General features: G+C 48.7%; 2 protein-coding genes across 4 annotated transcripts in view; both read right to left on the bottom strand.

Annotated features, from left to right (window-relative positions):
- The window catches only part of atrn (attractin), an 88,765-nt gene extending 71,525 nt beyond the window's left edge, over positions 1 to 17,240 (bottom strand). For both annotated transcript variants that reach the window (XR_013812492.1, XM_079752919.1), the window contains exons 1-4: positions 16,750 to 17,240; positions 4,014 to 4,097; positions 834 to 947; positions 553 to 681 (exon numbers count right to left, since the gene is read on the bottom strand). Coding sequence is in view for 1 of the 2 variants with exons in the window: in XM_079752919.1 (XP_079609045.1) it covers positions 553 to 681; positions 834 to 947; positions 4,014 to 4,097; positions 16,750 to 17,006 (584 nt within the window). In the remaining variant the exon portion in view is untranslated. The remainder of the gene's footprint in view (positions 1 to 552; positions 682 to 833; positions 948 to 4,013; positions 4,098 to 16,749) is intronic.
- A 534-nt stretch (positions 17,241 to 17,774) lies between these two features.
- The window catches only part of eif2ak3 (eukaryotic translation initiation factor 2-alpha kinase 3), a 45,978-nt gene continuing 39,392 nt past the window's right edge, over positions 17,775 to 24,360 (bottom strand). For both annotated transcript variants that reach the window (XM_079752627.1, XM_079752628.1), the window contains exons 16-18: positions 23,858 to 23,959; positions 22,749 to 22,811; positions 17,775 to 21,928 (exon numbers count right to left, since the gene is read on the bottom strand). In XM_079752627.1, coding sequence (XP_079608753.1) covers positions 21,740 to 21,928; positions 22,749 to 22,811; positions 23,858 to 23,959 — 354 coding nt within the window. In that variant the 3' untranslated portion in view covers positions 17,775 to 21,739. The remainder of the gene's footprint in view (positions 21,929 to 22,748; positions 22,812 to 23,857; positions 23,960 to 24,360) is intronic.

The following is a 24,360-nucleotide window of genomic DNA, read 5'->3' as shown; positions in this document are numbered from 1 at the left end:
AGTCAAAAGGAGCATTCCATTGTGCTACCTTGTGGAAACACTTCCATTCATTAAATTCAATTATCACACCTTCCCCCTGATTGACTAATCGCTCCTGACAGCAGCGAGATAAAGTCGTTTTTTTTGGCCCAGGCTCATTAGTTAAGTGTGCGACAGCAACTCGAAACATTTCACAAAGCAATTAAATTAATTTGCCGCATCGCACAGCTCACTGATGAGAGTGCGAGGACTGCCAGCTGATAACAGACAGACACACAGGGAGGTGGCCAGACAGACACACAGAGAGGTGGCCAGACAGACACACAGACACACATGGAGATGGTCAGACAGGTAGCCAGCCAGCCAGACAGACACACAGGCACACATGGAGATGGTCAGACAGGTAGCCAGCCAGCCAGACAGACACACAGGTACACATGGAGATGGTCAGACAGGTAGCCAGCCAGCCAGCCAGCCAGCCAGCCAGCCAGCCAGCCAGCCAGCCAGCCAGACAGACAGACAGACAGACAGACAGACAGACAGACAGACAGACAGACAGACAGACAGACAGACCTATAGGAGATGTTGAAGCCGGTCAGGTTGTAGGCGGCGTCGCTGAAGAAGTGCAGCAGGGCGTAGCCGGAGACGGAGGCCACCTCCGGGGTGGTCTCGTTGCCATAGCGCTCCGGGATGATCAGACCGCTGGGACCAGGAGACACGGGTTACACACCATGACCGCCAACACCGTGTGCAGCACATCCCCATGTACCGGCTCGGTCCGTCCAATAGGACTCCCTGTGTCAGAACTGATGACGAAGGGCTTTATATATACAGGAGTGGGGGAGACGCAGTACCTGAAGGCGGCCAGCAGGGGGGCATAGATGGAGTCCCCATCGTACACGTAGAGGTGGTCCCAGCTGCACTCGGTGGCAAAGTGGTTGAACCTCAGTCGGAGGATGGTGTTGGGCCTGGAACACAGACCCACGTTAACATAGAGTGACGTAGAGACCCACAGAGTAGCTACGCCTGTGACGTAGACCAAGGGTGTAGCTACGCCTTTGACGTAGTTGCTTCAACTGTCTAAAAGGGGCAGCACTCCCCGCTGTGCTGATGGTGACTCAGTCATAGATGGAATCCAAAACACTAACAAGACCCGATTCTACAAGCCTCATGCTTCATTTGTCCGAACTGGCTCCGATTCATGACCTGCTCCATGGGTGTTCTGGGCAAGGTTTGGGGAGAGCAGTGGTAAGGGCGTTCGACTGCCAGCCCAGAGGTACTGGGTTCAATCCCCAAGGTACGCAGCCTAACTCAAAGGCATCCTTGAGCAAGATGTCCAAAGCCCTACTTGCTCATTAGTTGTGGATAAAACCTACGACCTCAATGAGATGTTCCAAGCCTGTCACCAGGGCGCTGAAGTTTGACCTCAAATACAACCCGTCACGGTGTTTAACATCGTAAAAATAATCCTCCTCGCTTGATCATGTTTCGATCTGAGGAAATCTGGGAAGTTCCTTCCAACTCAGGGTCGCTCTTAACCTTTCACTCAGCCAACCACGGAGACGACTGCCATAAACAACATTCTGTTTGCTCCTCAGTGGGAATGCAATGAATGTTTCCAGTCATCGCTTCATGGCCTCTCTTTTTAAACCACTCAAAATAGCGGTAATTTATGAAGACTGCCGATGGCTCGGAGCGACTGGCAGGAAGCCCACGTGTTAAGAGGGGGGGAACCACCATGGCCAAAACTACAAACACTTCTGCTCGGGGACAAATGAGGGGTTTATCCAGCGCCTTTTATCCATGCCTATAAGTAAGCTAGCCGTTAGCGGATTGATAATCAGTCATTGCACAGCACGACTTAAAACAACGACTCAGTAGTGAAACCAAATAACCAAATAGCGCTGCTCAGAGGCAGAAGAAACATCCAAAAAAACTTTGGTTAGGCGTTTCGGAGGATGTTGGGTAATTTAACATGATTAAAAAAAATAGGGATTGACCGATTATCTGCCGGGCCGATTATCGGCGCCGATATTGGCATCGGCCTTTTTTTTGATCCGACGGCCGATAAGAGATCAATTTAAAACTGGGTTATTTTGGCTCTGATGCAGCCGTTCCTCTCTGTCTGCTGTCACTACGCTGTCTCCAGCATTGTCCCACCCACAGCACCATCTGATTGGTTACACGCTCTGGTTACACGCAGAGCCACGAAGGGTAACAGCCAATCAGCAGTGAAAGCTGTGCATGCACAGTGCTCACACACACGCCAGAGAGGAGAAAAGGTTTTGTCTGGTTTGGTTTCGAGGCAAGTTAAGGCAGCAGACTCTCCCGAAATCGTAATAAACATCCCAGTCCTCTACAACTCACAACTACTAGTAACATTACTGTGAGCCCATTAACGTAACTGCGTAATGCGCTATCCAACTGCGTAACCACGGAGCCCCTCGAGCCCTTAAGGCCGATTCATAGCTCCGGATCCGGACGAAATTCGTCCGTCAGTTCCAAACGTTGTCTCCGGGACTACCCTTCATACCTCTGTCCGGTTTCAGCGTTGTCATGGGTGGTACGCAATACATCCTCTAGAGGGCAGTGACTGTTGTGTCACAAACTACCGGCATCGACAATCGCAAACATGGCATCTGTAGAGGAGATGATTTTGCTTTGTGTCATCCGAAATCTGGAGAAAAAAAAAAAAGCCGCAAAAAGTGTAGGCCTACGCGGCGGTGGCATGTGACTCCCCTCACCAACCCGCAGAATATCTCCTCAAAATATTGCGCCTTTTTTTAATATCCAGTTAAAACTCATTGCCAAAGCAGGGGAACAATAAAATACAAAGGTCAGGTATATACTATAATATAAGCATAAAACGTTAAATACAATATATATACATATCAGATATTATACTACTCTATCTATTTTCGCGAATGGTCTGACTTCTGACTCTATACTGCCGCCTCGATTTCCGGTGGTATTGCTCCGTTTCTCCCGGAGCACTCCGGATTCGTAAGCTCAGAGGCGACGGACCCATTGACGGACGAAACACCTCCGGGACCGGACAAAACGGTCCATATCCGTATTTACCGTAGGGTGTGAATGGGCCTTTAGGCTTTAAGGTGAAGGCTGATTAGCTTATAGCGTAACGTGAGCCCAGTGGTCCGCTTTCTCCTTCTCTGGCTCTAGACGCTCAGCAGACTGTAGCCAAAGTCTACAACTCACGACTACTAACGTTACTGTGAGGCCCAATACGTTAGAAGCAGCTTTCTGTTCCTATGATAAACACTGATTATTAAAGTGAAGATGCTGTAGGCTATTAAGTGTTTTTAACGGTTTAATCACTTGAAACAAGGTTGCTGATAATATTGATAGGGAAATAGTCAGTGATAAAAGAAGTGTGTGAGAGAGAGAGAAAAAAATTCTGTTAGTTTTATTGCAGGGAAGCACGATGAGGGGATGGCTAGAGAATAGTGTGTGTGTGTGTGTGTGTGTGTGTGTGTGTGTGTGTGTGTGTGTGTGTGTGTGTGTGTGTGTAAGCCACATGAGAAGCTGCAGAAACTGACAGAAAAGCACCAATAAAAAAGCAAAGAAAAGCAAAAATAAAGAAATCCCTTACAGAATGTTCAAAAAAGGGTTAGCATTTCTTATTCAGTTTCTCCCATACCTGAATTAGTCAGGCTTCGGTTTAGCCTGTGTCCTACCAACTGATTAATTTACCCTAATGTGTGGCCCGAACCAAAGTTACACCAAGAATATAACAAAATCTGAAAGAATCTAAATTAGCGTTCTGCCGGATCTGGTTTCCAGATTCTAGGTGTTGGAAACCAATAAAAGAGTTTTCATTTGGATCACAAACCGATCTGCTATTGAAAGGCCCCTATAAACAAAGGAACTGTTTCTGAAGGAAATGAATCAGTGGCGTAAATCCTCCATTTTATTAGCCACTGAGCTAACCAAAGGCTAACTGCCAGATCCCCGTGGTCAGCACCCTTTACTGGGCCCCGGTCCAGGTCAAAGGTCAGGGTCAGAGCCGTACTCACTGTCCCTCGATCAGCCAGGTGCACTTGGTCTTGTATTTGTAGTTCCCGGGTCCGTCTGTCAGGTACCCAGAAGGTCCGGTCAACCTGCAGACACACAAGTAGAACAGGATGTTTTTACCAGTTTCAATTAAAACCAGACGCACTCATTCGGTTAGAGATCATGAGATGTAGAATGTTGCCACAAAATGTCCATGTTTTTCTTATCCTTGTTATGATAAGATAATACTTTATCACTCTGGATTTTACTAAGCAGAATTTGCAAATGAACAATACAAGAGTCATATCGTAAAAGATTATCACTCAGGTGCAATAACCAATTAACAGCCAGACATGTTTCAGGAAACGGTAGATTAATTTCACAAAAACTTAAACTAGTTTCATTAGAGGTAAAAGGGGCAAATCCAAGAGTAAAATATCCAAATGTCCCAGGTTCATGGTAAGGATCACACATGCATGAGAGCAGAGAGCTATGAGTCTACAGAATCAAAGTACAGGTAACGTGCTGGTCATGTTGTTTAGAAATGAAATAGTGAAATGAAACATTCAATTTAGCAAGACAATAGTCTAACTTCGGCAACAACACCCAATATTCAAATGACGAAATTTAGGATGAATTACAAGATTCATCAAATTTATATTTGGATTATATCTTCAGATTTGACCGATTTTCTGTCAAGATTGCTACGTGCGAGTGGGGATTCGTGATTTATTACTTTGCAGTTATTCAAAGTTACACGAGGTAAAAGCAAACAGACACGAGGGGGAAGATGACAACACATCCGGTTGTTATGGTAACTAGGAGTCTGTGCAAACAGGGTAGTCATAACAGCCTAAATAGTTTTTTGTCCTTTTGTCCGTTTAAATAACACAATTTAAAACAACCTTCTAACCGTCACAAGCGATTTGGTAGGGAACAACACAAGGGAACACATTTCTGTTCAGATTGGGTTCGTATGAAACGTTCTCCCTGGCAGACCCTGACCTGAGCCCAGCTGAAGAACACCAGAGGGGTGAAGGAACCACCGCCCTGGCCTTCTCTGAGCACGAGGAACACACCTCATGGGGTGGAGAAAGGACGTGGCCAAAGAGACAGTGTTTGCCTGGAAGACGAAGACCTAGAGCAATATGCCCTAACCCCTCCCTCCTTAATGACCTGTCTCTGTACTGTCTAACCCCTCCCTCCTTAATGACCTGTCTCTGCACTGACTAACCCCTCCCTCCTTAATGACCTGTCTCTGTACTGTCTAACCCCTACCTGCTCCTTAATGACCTGTCTCTGTACTGACTAACCCCTACCTCCTTAATGACCTGTCTCTGCACTGACTAACCCCTACCTGCTTAATGACCTGTCTCTGTACTGTCTAACCCCTACCTGCTCCTTACTGACCTGTCTCTGTACTGTCTAACCCCTACCTGCTCCTTAATGACCTGTCTCTGTACTGTCTAACCCCTACCTGCTCCTTAATGACCTGTCTCTGCACAGCCTAACCCCTACCTCAGTTATGACCTGTCTTTGTACTGTCCAACCCCTACCGGACAGCTCTCTGTACTGTCTTACCCTCCCCTGCTCCTTAATGACATGTTCCTGAATTCCCTGTCGTATGATTTGGTACGATGTGAATTGAAGTGTGTGCTCCATCAGTAACATAACAGTATTTTTTGGAGGAGGAAGGGGCGATAAAGAGCAGGTTTATGAGGACTCTGCACTGCTTTCAAAACGCACAAAATCAAAATTATTCGGCATTCATGTTCACAGTGGGGACGACCAACCCAAACAAGGCTGCTGGCCTGTACTACGTCAATTCAAATAAAACACCTTGAACCCTGAAATGTTTGCTTCCAACCGCCACTCGGGCCTAATAAAGTCAAGCTAAAGGCCCGCTGAAGCCTCAGTGTGGAGTAGACAACCCTCCCGCCACCCAGCAGACCTACGAGTGGGGGGGGATCCACCAAAAAGAAGACTCCTCCCCACCGCAACCTTCTCCTGCGTGGAGGCCGGGAACACCCAGGGGTGTAGACTGCACACACACCGTCCTGGCAGGACACGCGCACACACACACACACACACACACACACACTGCAGCGTCAGCCCGGCAGCGCAGCAAACCGGTGAACAGCGCGGGGCTCAAGGGCACCTCGGCGGTGCCTGACGATGGAAGCGGCTCATTTTCCACTTGCCAGTCACAGTTTAAATCTCCTTTTACAGTTTTTCTCCCCGAGAGCCTACGGAGGTGTAGCTCTGCTATCTCTACATTTATCTATACCCCAGGACAACGATAAGTCGCCCCCTCTCCCCTTGGATGAAGCAATCCATTGTTCAGAGTTCACCTAGACTCTGCATAGCCTCCCCTTACCCCCGATTGGATGTTCAGTGTCCTGGCACTTAATGTACGCACTTATTGCGTGTTGTACGTCCTTGCACTTAAAAATAGTACTTAGCATTGTGTAGCATCTTATCCTAGCTATATGTGTTGTATACGGGGAATAGGTTAACCTAGCGATTGTTAGTGCTTGGCACTTGGTTATATTAACATCCTTACTGCTCCGACAGATATATTGTTTCTCTTTCCTGTGACAAATGTACATATTGTAAGTCACTTTGGATAAAGGTGTCTTCTAAATGCCTTAAAGGGGACATGTTATACCACCAGTTGTGAGTGTGATTAGCCTTACAAGCCGTTTCGAAAATCGGCCCCATATGACATCACAAGTGGGCGTGGATAGCTGAGCAACGTTTACTTCAGCCCACTGGGTAGGCTGGTAGACTGATCTATCCAGCACAGATCTAGGCGGACTCGCCCACTAGTGATGTCATGTGGGGCCGATATGAAACGGCGTGAAGGCTAATCACACTAACACCTGGCGGTATAATATGTCCCCTTTAAATGTCAATGTAAACGTAACTGCGCCGTGCCAGTTGGTAACGGTGCGTGCCGGACCAGTCCTTCAGAAGCGTCTCAGCTCACCGCGAGGGCCGACCGTTCCTAGTGTTGCTTTGCCCCACCGTTCGGGAGTGGAACCCCTAACCCAGTGAGCTTCTAGGTCCACCCCCCCCTGACCCAGGTTGTAGTTACGCCTGTGACGTTGGGCTGCTCGATTATGGGAAAAATCATAATCACGATTATTTTGGTCAATATTGAAATCACGATTATTCAAACAATTATTTTTGAGTTTGAAAATATGATGTATTTATTGAGCATGCCTCTCCCAAAAAACACTTTGTAACTGAGAACTTGGAAAATTCGATTTAAAAAAAATACAAGAAATGGTCAGAAAGAAAAATGTTCAAATCTAGAATAATGTACAGATATGTATCCAGCTGTTCTGCTCTTTCTATAAAACATTTAATAAAAAAAAAAAATAGTATCGAAAACTCGATTATATTAGTTTTGTGATCGTTTGACGCTAAAATCGAAATCGAAATTCGATTAGTCGCCCGGCCCTACTGTGACGTAGAGAGGTCGTTATACCAGTGGTATAACGGGGCCTGAGTGGAGGTGGTTCGATGCCAAAGGCTACCGTTATCTTAAAGACCTATTCTCCGGTAATCACCTCCGTCCATCGACCATAGCGATGTTCTATCTCTGCAGGGTGTGGAGGGCCATAAACACCAGCCCTTCATATCTTTGGGTGCTGCGTACTGCTCTAACAACAACAGCGCTAAAGGGGTCTACACATAACCCAGACTCAAACCACCGGCCAACTGCCTTCATCCGACCAATCCGTTTCCTCTCGTCCGACCCGCTCGGCTGATAAGTTGAATTGAAACATAGCGCAAAGTACTGCCAACTACACAGGAGCGTGTACGTCCTGCTCAGCCTTTGCATGTTGAATCTGACCAGACACCTTATGGCCGGTTCTAGAAGCGTCCAACAAAGCTGAACACACCGAAAAACAGACTTGTTCCCAAACTCGTCACGAGTCTCCCCAAACGTTTCAGATGGCCAGCGGTTGGGCCGGTGTGTTCCACGCTTTAGACAGGTTGGCCGACAGGAGACTTCAGGCAGGGTGCGAGGAAGGCAACGCCACGGGCGACACACGTACCCAAAGAAACCCTTCAGGTTAGATCCCGGCAGGAACAGCGGTTCGTGATGTAGGTCGATCAGACGCAACGAGACGACGCACCAGAGAACCGACATAGCACAACGGCTACAGAGCGGTTAAGCTAGCAAACAGGGACTGGAACAGTGCACAACCTCTAACGCAACACACACAGAAACACACACACACACACACACACACACTATGAGTCAAGCAGCCTCTGCCGTTAGCTAATGACGCTAGGCTAACGTGCTATTTGCAGAGGGCACGGCGCAGCTAGCGACGTTGCGCGCCCTCCGGGGCGTGGCGCTGCTCTCAGCTAGCTGACAAACAAGCTCCTCTCGTGGGAGCGGAGGCGCCCGGGGAACGACCCGGGCGCCTCCGGGTATTGGAGCAGCAGCACACCATGTAGCCGCTTCACCGCCTCGGTTAGCGCCCCAGACAACCGACGCAGGCAGACATGTTGGGGACGTGAGTTGCACGTCAAGGTGAAGTCATTTAAAAGAAAATCATGAAATCATGTGGGGTGGGGTGGGGGGGGGGGGGTTAGATGACTAGGGAGCTGACTCCCTGCCGAGAAGTTCCGGGTTCGAATCACCAATGCCCAGGCTAGCTATAGGCACCCTTGAGTGAGATGCCCCATAACCAGTACCTGCTCTTTAAAGACCCGTCTCTGAACTGTCTAACCCCTACCTGCTCCTTAAAGACCCGTCTCTGAACTGTCTAACCCCTCCCTGCTCCTTAATGACCTGTCTCTGTACTGTCTAACCCCTGCCTGCTCCTTAATGACCTGTCTCTGTTCTGTCTATCCCCTACCTGCTCCTTAATGACCTGTCTCTGTACTGTCTAACCCCTACCTGCTCCTTAATGACCTGTCTCTGTACTGTCTAACCCCTACCTGCTCCTTAATGACCTGTCTCTGTACTGTCTAACCCCTACCTGCTCCTTAAAGACCCGTCTCTGAACTGTCTAACCCCTACCCTCCTTCATGCATGTAAAAATCCACTGTCTGTAAATAGTCTGGGATAAAACCATCTGCTAAATTCCCACGAGTAGCTATAAATAGTAAATGCATCTAATAGAAACAATTGATGTATGCATCTAAAATGATTATTTTTGAGTCACATTGGTGACTGAACAGTGAAAATGCCACGCCAACATTGTTGTTTGAAATCAATAAGTGATAAATAAATCATCCGTTTGACGAGAGCGGAGGGTACATCTCCTGGCTATGTCGAGAACCCTTTTTCAAACGCAGTTCCCTGGATCAATACTGGCCTGACTGGGCATCTCTAAGTCCCTCTAATTCCTGGAGCCTGCCCAGCATCAACATGTCTCTGCATACCCGATAATCTCAAGCTCTGCTGACGTCCAATCCCCTCCTCTCTCAGGGGCATGTTTCACGGGGGAAGACAGCCAGATGATTAACCGCTTTATTAATAACCGTGATAACCTGGCCTGATAGAGGCTGGGCTCCCAGACCTTCCACTGCAGCATTGGTCACACATGCATGAATATGCTGATGATATACGGTGCATGGTAACTGGACCGCATTTATACAGCGCTTTCCTAACCAGTGCCCACTCAAATCGCTTTACAACATTGCCTTACATTCACCCATTCGGGCACACACTCACACACCGACGGCGGTGTCAGCCATGCAAGGCGACAGCCAGCTTTTATAGACCAAGGGCAAATCGAATAATCGTTAGCTTTATCGACTATGAATAGAAATGCAGTTCTAATGACCATCTTCTACCTCATCCAATACCTCTCCAATGCATCATGGGTAATGGGCCCCGGAAACGCAGAGCACCCCGTTCTGCGTTCCAGGACTTTGTTAGTGAACTGTGTTTTCATGGGCAGGCTTGTTTGATTTGAATAGGGTAATAAAAATCTAAGTTCCCCCACATGATTGGGTCTCCGCCGGCGGGACCGGGGAAGGGATCCATCCCCGCAGAGGGAGGAGAAAAGCTCCAGTGTCTACGGGATGATTTATCCCCCACAGATTACGCCGCGCCACAAAACAGATCTTATGAATGGCCAACGCCCCGGGCTCCCCCAGGAACCGTCCATCCGTCCCACCGAGTGGCGCCGAACATCATTTATTTTACATTCAGGGGATTTTGCTGACAGTTCTTTCCGAACCGTCTTGCAACCGTTTGTTCGCACGTTCACCGCCGACGACGGGGTCCACCACGCAGGGCGGCGGCCGGCTCGTCGGGAGCAGTCAGGGTGAGGGCGTCTCGCTCAGGGACACCTCGACACTCTAGCTAGGAGGAACCGGGCATCGAACTAGCAACCTTCCGGTTACCGGCCAACCCGCTCTTCCTCCTGAGCTACTGTCGATGTGTCGAACGTCCACTGTGCTACAGAATGATTTTGCTGGAGTCGGAGCAGGAGTGAGGCTGCCATGCCTTTGATCCGGGGGGATAAGGCAAGCCAACCGCTGACCCCAAGTCCACAAAAACACAAACCAGGCCATTTCAGGACTGTGTCTGACCGGCAGCACGAGTCCCCTTGTGTCCTACAGCTGCAGAGAGCAAGACCAACTATTCATCTAACGCTTTGAGACTTTAGATGAATCCAGATACATGTAAATGGATGAATTAGACAGTACAGACAGTTCATGTACGAGCAAGTAGGGGATAGACAGTACAGAGACAGGTCATTAAGGAGCAGGTAGGGGATAGACAGTACAGAGACAGGTCAGTAAGGAGCAGGTAGGGGTTAGACAGTACAGAGACAGGTCATTAAGGAGCAGGTAGGGGTTAGACAGTACAGAGACGGGTCATTAAGGAGCAGGGAGGGGATAGACTGCTTCCTTCCCACGGATGCCTTCAGATTAGTCAGTGTACATCAGGCCCTTTCAAAGGGCCCAAAGCAAACAAATTCCGCCTCATTTACAACACAAGATCTACAACCGTGTTGTCTTAACGGTGCAGAGCTCAAGGAGCGGGGAGCCTAGCTGCATCGTCTCGCTCAGACGCCAATCCAGTCTATTTAGGACACAACTACTCAGTGTGCCCCCCCCCACACACACACACACACACACAGACACACACACGTGCTGCCGTGCTGCCGGCCTAAACCCACACCGCCACTTTACCCGGCGCAGTCAGCAGGAACAGAGCCGGTACAGGCAGACAGGCCGCCGGCCCAAAGACGTACCAGGGAGAGCCAGTTAAAGGCATCAGCGATCTGATTGGCGTTCGAGATAGATTGGTGATGTAAAACCACAAAGCTACGGTCGAGGTTCAAACTCTGAGCTGCACTCAACTACTCTGAACTGCGCAGTATGGAGCAGGAAATGCCAAGACAAAGAGACTGTGTGCGTGCGTGCGTGCGTGCGTGCGTGCGTGCGTGCGTGCGTGTCTGTGTGTGTTACAGGGTTAGAGGTCTGGTATTACAGAAAATGTTTATTTAAGTACTTGTGTAGTTAGGAATATGTTATCACACAAGTATTAAGAACTGATCCAACCACCAGTACAACCACCACCACCATCACTACTAAATTCAATACTACTACTACCACCACTACAGAAAATACTACTACAACCACCACCATCACTACTAAATTCAATACTACTACTACCACCACCACCACCACTACAGAAAATACTACTACAACCACCACCATCACTACTAAATTCAATAGTACTACCACCACCACCACCACCACTACAGAAAATACTACTACAACCACCATCACCACTACTAAATTCAATACTACTACCACCACCACCACCACTACAGAAAATACTACTACAACCACCACCAATACTACTATCACCAACACCACAACTACTAGTCCAACCACCATCACCACTACCACTACTTCCACCAACACCACAACTACCACCACCACCACCACAACTACTACTACAACCACCATCACTACTACTACCACCACCGAAACTACTACTACAACCACCAGCACCACTACTACAACAACCACTACTATTATTACTACAACCACAACCCCAACCCACCCTCCTCCCCCCAAACGCCCCCGGCAGCACCCGGGCCCTCATGGCGAGCGATGCGTGCGTCTTGGCAGCGTTCTGCAGGGCACATGGGCACCCCAGTAACCAGGCCACCCCGGCTTGTATGGCTCCATTGTGTGTATGCTAAACATGGACTCACACGCTCCGGCCTACCCCGACTGCCAGCAGACTACGAGACGGCGAAAACATCCCAGAATGTTAGAACCCAAACATCCAAACGCTGTGTTGTTTCTGAGCCCAGGGTCGGGTGCAGCGGCGCGGCCTGCGGCCGTGCCCTGTTTGGGTTTGGAACCGATCCACTCTCTGCTCATGACTGGCTCTGGCCTCTCTGCTCTCTCTGCTCGCGCTGCACGTCTGTCCGTCCGTCCGGTCCCCGGCGCCCTCCTAGCCTCCCTGGGAGGACGGCTGAACAATTTGGGAAAAATAATCGAATTGCGATTATTTCGACAAATATTGCGATTTAGTGTGGGATTTTCCTCTTTGAAGTTCCTTATGTTCTGTATTATTCACTCAACAAGCAATAAATAATTCTATAGTATGAACAACACAACGCTGGAAGGAGTCAAAGCATAAACTACTCTTTCCTTTAGGCCAGGCCTATGTGTTGAGAAGAATTGATGCATTTTTATTTAACTATTGAATTGTAGAAGAAAAATACGAATCCTACTGATCTCAGTGAGTTTGGTTTTTTTCACAGCCTTTGTGATTTGCAAATCCCGTTCTATTACATCGCAATTTCGGTTTGAATACGATTAAATCGTTCAGCCCTAGAGGACGGACCCCTCTGTGGGTCCCTGGTCCCGGGACCGTCCCCCTGGTCCCGGGACCGTCCGCCTGGGTCAGGAGAGACCCTCCCCTGTCCCTTCAGGAGGTGGGTAGTTGTATGGTGTCGGCCTCTGAAGCCCCCGACGCTGGGACTGCGATTAGCGGCCATGCAAATAGAATCGACTTTTTCGGTTGAGCAAACACAAACAACCGCTGATGTTTTCGGGTGGATTTAATAAAAGGCGGCCGAGTCAGCCAGCCCTGGTGCAACCGGAGAGAGGGAGGGTTCAGGGAAATTCAACCTGCAACGGTACTCTGCATGTCAAGTGGTGAGCGGTGGCTAGCAGAGGTTAGCGGTAGTTAGCCGTGGCTAGCGGTCACAAATGGTGGTTAGTGGTGCCTAGCAAAGGAAAATGGTGGGTAGCCGTTGCTAGCGGTGGTTACCCATGGTTAGTGGTGGTTAGCCGTTGCTAGCAGTGAGTCAACTGCGGCTAAAAGTAGCATCAGACCCACAGCTAGCCTAGCCCTACTGCTCTGAAGCAGACAGCCGTCCACTTCCTCTGTGATATTATTGAATGTAATGAAGTGCGATCTGGATGGTGTTCATTGGCTCCTGAAAGATCAGGCCACTCCACACTCAGCAGATAATGGCTGAGAGACGCCAAGTGAAGGCCCGGAGATCAGCTCTTCAGACAAATCGACTCTCCAACCAGTATCTGAACACCGGCTGGGTGGGGCAGGGGGCCCACGGGTCAACTGTGAAGACTGCTAATGCACTTCTAACCAGACACAGTCCATTGTAGGAACAGTGTGTTTTGTGAATGAGGGGAAGGCCAGGGTGATCCGGCACCCCTGGTTCTTAAAGCCAGATGGGTTTGGGTTCTGACAAGCCCCTGGAGTGTGTGTCCGTTGTCTACCCCCTACCTGCTCCTTAATGACCTGTCTCTGTACTGTCTAACCCCAACCTAGTCCTTAGTGAACCGTCTGTACTTTCTAACCCGTAGCTTCTCCACAATGACCCGTCTCTGTACTGTCTAACCCGACCTGCTCCTTAATGACCTGTCTCTGTACTGTCTAACCCGACCTGCTCCTTAATGACCTGTCTCTCTACTGTCTAACCCGACCTGCTCCTTAATGACCTGTCTCTCTACTGTCTAACCCCTACCTGCTCCTGAATGATTTGTCTCTGTACCGTCTAACCCCTACCTGCTCCTTAATGACCTGTCTCTGTACTGTCTAACCCCTACCTGCTCCTTAATGACCTGTCTCTGCCCTCCATCTCATGTGTTACTGAGTACATCAAATATTTATACTATAAAACAGTACAGTATTACAATACTGTGATACAACCTCACGCACTGTTGATCTCGTAACGGAAACATTCATAATAATAAATATCCAGACATTAAATATTGATATTATAACTGTCCTTATGAGTATCAGATCGTTGTACGGCCTCAGACGACGAGTTCTGGGTGGTCAACTTCTGGGAATGGCCGGAGATCAAGGAGATCTCCTGGGTTAACCCACAGATATGAAGACATGTATCTTACCAAAGGTACACCGTCATATGAAGACCGACCTGTACTTAAACTGCGTACACCGTCATATGAAGACCGACCTGTACTTAAACTGCGTACACCGTCATAGGAAGACTGGACACCCACCCACCGAATGGAGGCAGTATGGTGAGGCTGTTTACCTCCCAGCTGAGCGCTTCTGGGTTCAAACCAGTCCACACAGCCCACAGTCCACAGCCCACCTACAGGCGTCTCTGAGCACGTGCCTCCTAACTCCTACCTGCTGCTGAAGTATAAAAGCGAAATAAATACTAAATAAAAACACACCATATTAAATAGTAACAGAGACCTTTACTGAAACACAGACAATGATAGAAGCACCTTCTGGTCGGTCTAATATCACCACTGAATGTATATTCACCAATCCCACATTATTGCATGAGTTAAAATAGTACTGTGAAGCCACTGTGGAGGATACATTTGAAAGATCTACACTGAATTCAGACCCATGTCACTAAGGGGCAGGTAGGGGTAAGACAGTGAATCCAGATCCATGTAATTCAAGAGCAGGTTTGGGTTACACAGTACAGATCCAGGTCAATAAAGTGGGGGTTAGACAGTGAATTCAGATACCGGTCATTAATGAGCAGGTAGGGGTTGGACAGTGAATTCAGATCCATGTCATTAATAATAATTGATTGAATTCATAGCGCTAATCTGGACACTCGAAGACGCTTTACAGTGAAGGAGGGACCTCACTAACCACCACCAGTGTGTAGCACCCACTTGGGTGATGCACAGCAGCCAATTGGCGCCAGAACGCTCACCACACACCAGTTTTAGGTGGAGAGTGGTGGAATTAATGAATCAGCCAATTATAGAGGAGCAGGTAGGGGTTAAACAGTGAATTCAGATCCATGTCATTATGGAGCAGGTAGGTGTTAGACAGTACAGAGACAGGTCATTAAGGATCAGGTAGGGGTTAGACAGTACAGAGACAGGTCAATAAGGAGCAGGTAGGGGTTAGACAGTACAGATCCATGTCATTAAGGAGCAGGTAAGGAGGGGTTAGGGGTCATCTTGCTCATGGATGTCAACAGGTAAGCGGACATCGGGGATGGATATCAAACCCAGAACCTTGGACGAACACCCTGAACTGTCCGGACACTAGATATCATATTCCTCCCCCCTCCTGTCCATCCATGGAAGGAGGGACTCCCCGCTGTGATCCCTCCTCTTCCTGTTGAGGTTCTGAAGGGCATTTCCTGTCCCCGTTGGAGGTCTAATAGGGGTCTGGTACGAGCCTAGAGGTAGGGTCACGGAGATGGAAGATACGCTAATACGCTGGGCTTGAAAAGGGGATTGATTCCCGGGAGACATCGGGAATCTCTCTGACGTAATCCGATTCATTGATAACGTGGCAATGGTGAGGCAGACAGCGAATACCGCTGAGGGAACGAGGATCATTCAGGAGGGAGGCAGCAGACCGCCTGCTGAGATAAGTCCATCAAGGCCGCGGCACTGGTGTACCAGCAACACTAGGAACAGTAACAGTAACAACGCAATACGTAGCAAGTCACACGTTTCGATTTGAGTCTGCTTCGGCGCCAAGTATCGCGTGTTCATACCGGAACGCATCCGTTATTTATTACCATTACAAAGACTTTAACGCACAGTGACATCATCTAGAATGACCACGCCGTTCTGCATCATTAAACAAACACACACACACACACACACACACACACACACACACACACACACACACACACACACACACACAGGGAGCCATCCACCATGGAAGTCATCAGTTCTTTGAAGTCGCCGAACACACGTGACTCCAAGACATTGTTCAGCCAACCTCGTCCATTACCTTGACAACACACCCATTCGTAGTATCCTCCTAATCCCCATGACAACACACATGGCCCACATGCCCCCCCCCCCCCCCCCCCCCCGTGCTTTGCATTTTGTCAACAAACCGCAACCTCACAAAGTCCAACCACCTGTATTATAGGAGATTTACGGTCTCCTATAATAAACCCCGGGTATCGATACGAGCCGTGCGGTGATAACCGATTAACCATATGATGGGTAGAAGCAGGGAGCGGGGCTCGGAGCCCGCACACCCCCGGTCCCCACAGCGGGACGGCCCGGTGCTCAGGTGCTGAGGATCCGTCTCCTGGCCTTCCCTCTCGGTTATTATGAGGCTCAGGTGATCGGCGCATCCCGACGACACACACAGACAGGTATCGGCTACACACACACGAACACAAAAAACACACACACCAAGCAAGGCTTCCGTGCACCACCAGGCCGCGATGACTGAAAAAACGTCCGAATCCCCTTTCATGAAATAAAAACAACAGTGCGTGTGTGTATTATCCCCGCCGTGCACCGTACCTGAAGCGACCACCGCAGTGCTGGCACTGCTCCCCCACCCAGCCGGCCAGGCACACACAGCCGCCAGTGGCCGTGTTGCACCGGCCGTTCACGCAGGGTTTGTCGCAGTCTTTCACATCCGTCAGCCGGGGAGTCCCGGAGAGGAGACCAACCACGGAGAAGAGCACCAGCAGAGGCGTGAGCAGCGTCCCTGGGCCCCCGCGGCTCAGGCTCCGGCCGCAGCCCGACCAGGCCCGCCGCGTCGCCCCCCCGTCCATTCTCCCACTAAAGATGGCTGCTCCGGGCGGTGCGCTCCGCTACTCCGCTGATACGGGAGAGACAACGCCGCGTATCAACGTGCTGTCCGTGTAGACTCCCGTCCCGTACCGTACGTCCGTCGGCGCGCTCAGTGTCGAACAGATAGGCTTTATTATCGGTATTGTTGTGACGGGTCTTGAGCGCTGGCCTGGTTCACATCTTCCCGGCGGCTCTGCTCCCCAGCGCCGCACCGAGCAGCCTAGTGACACCTGGAAGTGACGTCGGCAGCGAGGAAATGCGCAACCTCGCGAGGGAGGCGCGGCGCGCGCGGGGGTTTAATCTTCATTGATGAGGCTAATATGATAATATAATAATAAAATAATTTAATATCTAAATGGAGGAAGCATTCCAGTGTAAAGGAATTCGTTATTTCTTCATTCACGGTGGTCAGAAAAAGTAATAATCCGGGATTTTTATTTATCCGATAAGTTTATAAAACTACCATTTATCTATTACAAATATTATTTTATTGCGTTTTATTGATGTTCCTTTAAATGTTTTTATGATTTATGTGACGGCTGCATTTGTAGAGAACTTTGAATGGTGTGTTTGACAGGTGCTCTATAAATAAACAACAGGTTGGTTTAAACTGGATTTTTAAATTAAAGTTACGTTGATTCAAGTTCCTGTAGTTGACTTGGGCCTTTCTTAAGTAATAAACATCAGGTCAATATATCAGTTATTCACAACCCCAACCCCAGCAACAGAAACACACATACAGGACACTAGGAGGTACAAACATTATAGAACGGTTTATTAAATTTAAGACTTGGAAGAAGTCATCATCATCGTACAGCGCTCCGTGAAGCGCGTTCATAACGCCAACCCCAAACGGATTGATCCAGAAACATAAATAAAATTAATCAACATATGTACAGTTTTCAAAAGTCCAGCTGGGGAACACAGGCCGTCATCGGTGCTCGGCTAGTGAGGCCTGGGGGGTTAAACAGTGGGGATGGCTCGGACGCGCGAGGCACAGACACGGCTAATCGATGCAAGGGCCCAACGATCGTTTCCCTTGGTCTGGCTGTCACAGTATTCCCTGACGACGAGGACTTCAAAAAGCACCCAAAGAAGGAATTGGCTCATCAGCGTCATTCAGCTCCCAGCTTCCACGTCGAATGCCCAGCACGGGCGTTGCCATGCCAACTAAATGCAGAAGAAGCGATCCGGAATGCCCCTTTAAAAGTCCCCCTTATTGATAAGTCGAATCGTGTTTTGTGCCTTGACAAGCGATCGATCACATTGATTATGAGTCATCTACAATGGGGTCGGACGGACAGAGAGATGGACAGACGGACAGAACAGCTGACCGTCTCATTCAGAACTTTACAGTCATGAAAAAATGAAAACCGCAGAAACGTATTCCCAAAAAAACCGGCAGTGTCCCCAAAAAAGTAGTTGGTAGAAAAAGTACAATCATTCAAGCACTTTACAGCCGCCGCCGCGTTCTCCAGTCAAACCAGGAAGTGGACCAGGAAGTGGGCCAGGAAGTGGACCCCCCACCCCCGACCTGCACCGTCGTCTCCCTCTAGGTCCGGGGTGTGTCCTCCCCCGGCGCACCCAGCCCAGAGAAACCACATCAGAGCTCATTCTGGTGGGTTTGATTTGTGGGGCGGTGCTGCGCAGAGGGGAGGTGTTTACCACCGCTGCCCCCCTCAGGGGCGGAGCTAGGCAACGCGGGGGGAGGGCGTACTGAACTGGGCGGCGCTACAGAGAGGAGGTGTGCTCGTTGTCCTCTTTGGTGAGCTCCTCCCCCCCGCACGCCGCGCCAAGGCAAGCACCGCCCACCTGGCAGCGTGGGCGATGGCGAAACAAGCGCCTGGGGTTGAGCCAGTCTGGAAGGCACAGGCCAACATTCATCGATGCGTTAGACGCAGCCCCGCCCCTAACCCCCCACCGGTTCCTTATTCCCACAATGCATCAGGGCTGTGCCACTGCTCAGTAACAGAGCAAAATGACTAACGTGTTACTATGTACAAGATTATCCCGCTTGGCTCGTTAACCAGCTTACAAAGAGAAGGGTTAACCCGCTTGGCTCTTTAACCAGCTAACAAAGAGAAGGTTCACCTGGTCCTTCGTCCTATGTACACAAAGCTCATGCTACTGCAATCTTTTCAGCCCCGCCCCCCGGCCTCGGTCTCGGCTAATCAGGGGCCGTGCAGCGAAAGAAAAAAAAAGAGGCGGGACCGTGTGGGATTGGTTCAAATGGGAGTCAGTCACAACTCAGTCACCTCACCCCAAACCGCTCCACTAAGACGTGATTAATCGCCCGTTTTTAGAAAAACCTCAAAAAACGTGTCCAAAAAAGATTGAAAAAAGTAATAAAAGGTCTTAAAAAGATGGGTGGTACATTTTTGGTCTTCCAAATCAGGCATACTCAGGGGTGTGGGACCAGGGGGGGGTCCCGGTCAGCCAGGATGTGAGGTCATAGTCAGACAGGAAGTGAGGTCATAGTCAGACAGGCGACCTGGTCCAATAGAAAACGACAGCCAGGGATCGGGCGTTCACAGCCAGTGGCAGTTTTCCAGAATGAGGAGAAAACCGTTGAAACCTTTGGGAATACTGTCTTAATGGGAGAGGGTGCGGGAATGCTCTGCTGTGTTTTGGAACATCGCTGGATACTGACGCGGAGGACCGGGAGGAAGTAGAGCTGGCAGTAATGCCTGTGTGCTGTCCCAGTACGACCAGTACTGACCAGTACCAGACCCAAACTGAGTCTTCAACAAACAGAGGGTTATAGTAGGAAGGGCGGGGCTAGAGTAGAGAGGGCGGGGCTAAAGTAAGAGGGCGGGGCTAGAGTAAGAGGGCGGGGATAGAGTAAGGGGGCGGGGATAGAGTAAGGGGGTGGACATAGAATAAGAGGGCGGGGCTAGAGTAAGGGGCGGGGCTAGAGTAAGAGGGCGGGGATAGAGTAAGAGGGCGGGGATAGAGTAAGGGGGTGTACATAGAATAAGAGGGCGGGGCTAGAGTAAGGGGAGGGGCTATAGTAAGTGGGCGTGGCTAGATTAAGGGGCAGCGTTAGAACAAGGGGTTAGAGTTAGAATACGGGCATGATAAGAGCAGTGTTCATTTTGTCGGCTATTTTAGATTTAGTCTTAGTCTTAGTGTTTAGACGAAAATGCTTATTAGATTTAGTCGCATTTTAGTCATTGTTTTCCTTTGTAGTTTTAGTTGACGAAAAGTCCTCACATTTTAGTCAACTTTTAGTCAAAATGTTTTCTCTTTTTAAACTAGTTCAATTAGGCTTACCCCATATGTATGGACACCTGCTAAGTTGTTCCACTCAAATAGAGTACTAAAGTGAAAACGTCACGATGTCCTGGCCACCGGATTTTCAGTTCTAAACAACCGAACGATAGATGGCGTTCTCCATTGCTTCCATGTGTTGTTTCTTTGAAAATGAAAATATATCAATTTCAAGAGGTGAAAATACCTACCAATCGAAACATGTCGAGGCGTTCATGTATTCCCCTGGGATATTAAAAGGAAAAGTTTGTAAACGTTAGTTTAGTTTAGTTTTTTTTCATATGAAGACAATCTATTCTCAATATTACTTACATCATTGGTAAAGCAAACTCGCAAATCAATTCGCAAAAAAATCGTTCCTTTTCTCTAAAAGGTTCGTGTGGCATAGGATTTCCCCTAGTTAATTTGGTTTGAGTAGAACCGAAAATCGGTTGCTATGGAAATGTGACGTCACAATTTAGAACTCTTGTCTGTTCAGCCCTCAAAACGATAGCTGGTAAATTGTGAAAAATGCACTAAACTGTAATCAGAAAACGTGGTTGTGTGCTATAGACCCTATAATATCTTCGGTATAAAGGCTGGGACAAATTTCAAAGTACACCTTATGTTGAAAGTAAAGACTGTCGCGATTCCCATTGAAACGAATGGCGCGGTGATTCTCTTCAAAACAAGAGCCGGTAAATTGTGAAAAATTAATTAAACTGTAATCAGACAACGCGTTTATATTCTATAGACCCTAGAGTATCTGAGGTATAAAGGCTGGGACGAATTTTGAATTATAAATATGTACAATGCATAACGTTAGCTCATAGCTGAGTGCACTATTCCTCCCGTTTCCAAGTCGTAGCTAAGGTCCGTCCTATTTCCTGGAGGAGTGAACAGTTGCATAAGAACGTTACGGGAGGGTAACGATTGGAAAAATATCGTTCATTTTGAATGTCCAAATAGCACACCACTAACATTTTAGTCCTGTCTCGTCAACGAAAACAAAACTTACATTTCGTCATAGTTATTATTATCAAAGATCTACTTTTAGCTCTTCAACGTCTCGTCTTGGTCATGGAAAAAAGGTTGTTGACGAACGTTTTTCGTCATATTTATCGTTAACGAAATTAACACTGGATAAGAGAAAGAGGGGGCGGGACTACAGTTACGGCCTTGCTTATAGCAAGTGGTGGGGTTATCATAAGGGGGCGTGAGATGGGGGATTGGCAGTCTTAAGGAGGGGCAGGAGGAAGAGCAGGAGAAGGTCTACAGGATGTGGAGAAGGTATTCAGGAGAAGGAGTTCGAGGAGGTCTTCAGGAAGAGGAGGAGCAGGAGGAGCAGGAGGAGGTCTTCAGGAGGAAGAGAAGCAGGAGGAGGTCTTCAGGAGGAGGAGGAGCAGGAGCAGGTCTCCAGGAGGAGGAGGAGGAGCAGGTCTTCAGGAGGAGGAGGAGCAGGTCTTCAGGAGGAGGAGGAGGAGGACTGGCGTGCGGGCCGGCCCATGGAGGAGGCGCTGTAGGTGCGTGAGCGCTGCCTCATGGCGGGGCGGCAGGGCAGCTCCAGGTCCTGGAAGAGGGGGGTCTCCGTGATGTCAGCCGCCTCCGGGCGCTCCGAGGGGTTCCAGGACAACATGCTGCGCACCATGCCCAGCTACACACACACACACACACACACACACACACACAGAGACACACACACACACACACACAGAGAGAGACACACACACACACAGAGAGAGACACACACACACACACAGAGAGAGACACACACACACACACATACAGACACACACACACACACACGCACACAGAGAGAGACACACACACACACAGAGACACACACACACACACACACACACACACACACACAGAGGCACAAACACAGAGAGAGAGACACACACACACAGCGACAAACACACACACACACATACAGAGACACACACGCACACACAGAGAGAGAGACACACACACACACACACAGAGACACACACACACACACATAGAGAGACACACACACACAAAGAGACACACACACACACAAATAGAGACACACACACACACAAATAGAGATAGAGACACACACACACACACACACACAGGAAAGATTAGTGAGGGTTTATGCTAATCAGATTACACGAACAGGTAAACATAGTTACTGGATTGTGGTTTAACACAAACCGACAGTCACAGCGCCATTGAAAAGGACACCCATTTAAAATATGTAAAGTAGGTTTCATTTAATTCAAATTAAATTTAAATTAGGAGAACAGAGTATGTGACACAGGCACTACCATGTCATCGTTTGTTTTTAACGATTGTTCATTTCCATATTTGGCTCGAGAAAATAACTGGAGACATGTTTTTCTAACCGCGGGCCACATGTCACGTCTGCTATCGTCAGCTCAGCCTGGCTGCGGCAGACAGCGGCGATACCTCAGCCCGCCACTAGGGGGCACCAGGGGGTCGCTCACCTCCTGAACGTTGTTTTTGGAGAAGGCGTCGGGGAACTGGAGAGCCCGCACCTCCGTCAGCGTCTGTTGGGCACAGGAAGTAAACACCAGATTGGAAGCGAGCAGACCTTTGTCTAGAGGACAAAGACGTCCCAAGGCTAATAGCTGGTACGAAACAATGGCTGCTCGGAGGGAGATTAGATATTATCTGGACGATTGATTCAATAATCATAAGGCAGTAAGTGCTGCATTATGTTAGAAATAACAAGTATCATAGGGCGGTAAGTGGGTAATAAGTACAGGGCTAGGTGATGATAAAAAATAAGGTAGATAAAGAAATAAGTCACAAAAGTGCTACAGTATATACAATATATATCATCTATATAATATTTAAAGGTTCAGCAGATTAACATATTAAGTGTGTGTATAATTATTTACTATATAATATGTAAAGGTACACCATGTTAATGTATATATATATATATATGCATTATCTGTAAGGTTCACCAGATTAACAGATTAAGTGTGTGTATATATGTATGATGTATATCATTTATGGGCAGCGTGTTTCCATGTGCACATTACACATGATCTCTAGTCTATGGACGGTCTAGGGACGGTCTAGGGACGGTCTAGGGACGGACTAGGGACGGTCTAGAGACGGACTAGGGACGGACTAGGGACGGTCTAGGGACGGTCTAGGGAGGGTCTATGGAGGGTCTAGGGAGGGTCTAGGGAGGGTTCTAGGGAGGGTCTAGGGAGGGTTCTAGGGATGGATATAGGGATGGATATAGGGAGGGTCTAGGGAGGGTTCTAGGGATGGATATAGGGAGGGTCTAGGGAGGGTCTAGGGATGGTTCTAGGGATGGTCTAGGGGTGGATATAGGGAGGGTCTAGGGAGGGTTCTAGGGAGGGTCTAGGGAGGGTCTAGGGAGGGTTCTAGGGAGGGTCTAGGGAGGGTCTAGGGAGGGTCTAGGGGCGGATATAGGGAGGGTCTAGGGAGGGTTCTAGGGAGGGTTCTAGGGAGGGTCTAGGGGCGGATATAGGGAGGGTCTAGGGAGGGTTCTAGGGAGGGTCTAGGGAGGGTTCTAGGGAGGGTCTAGGGACAGTCTCGGGGAGGGGTTACTAACCCGGATCCGCTCCATCTGTGTCCTGAAGGGCCAGAGCAGCTCAAACAGGATGAGGCCCAGGGAGTAGATGTCCACCTTGTGCGAGTACGAGTTCCCCGACAGCTGAGCAGCACAACACAACGCACAACAGTCACCTTTTGCACTGAGAAAACACATCAAGACAATCGTAAACTTTGCCACTGGTTGAATCATCTGCTTTGGATTTTATTTGTCGGGTCGAATGCATTTGTCTTCCTCCTAGCAGTTAAGAGGTCTATAAACGTTGTAACGGTCTAATAAACCAGCTTGCCGGTTGGTAACAGCAGGGGGAGCCAGAGAGCCAGATATGGTCGACACATGGCCGCGTTTGCTCCTGATATTTTGATGAGATATGCGTTTTATATTTGTGCTGGGACTTTAGTCTCATATGTAATACTTAAAGTGGATTATTTTTAATAAATGAAAATAAACTGCTGAAGAGATAGAATAAGCAACATGAAGGAGATGTAGCATCTTTGCTAGCT

This window comes from Pollachius pollachius (assembly GCF_949987615.1).
Source record: "Pollachius pollachius genome assembly, chromosome: 15".
Lineage (NCBI taxonomy): Eukaryota > Metazoa > Chordata > Actinopteri > Gadiformes > Gadidae > Pollachius > Pollachius pollachius.
The sequence above is the reverse complement of the archived record's forward strand: the minus strand, read 5'-3'. Positions and strand labels throughout refer to the sequence as shown.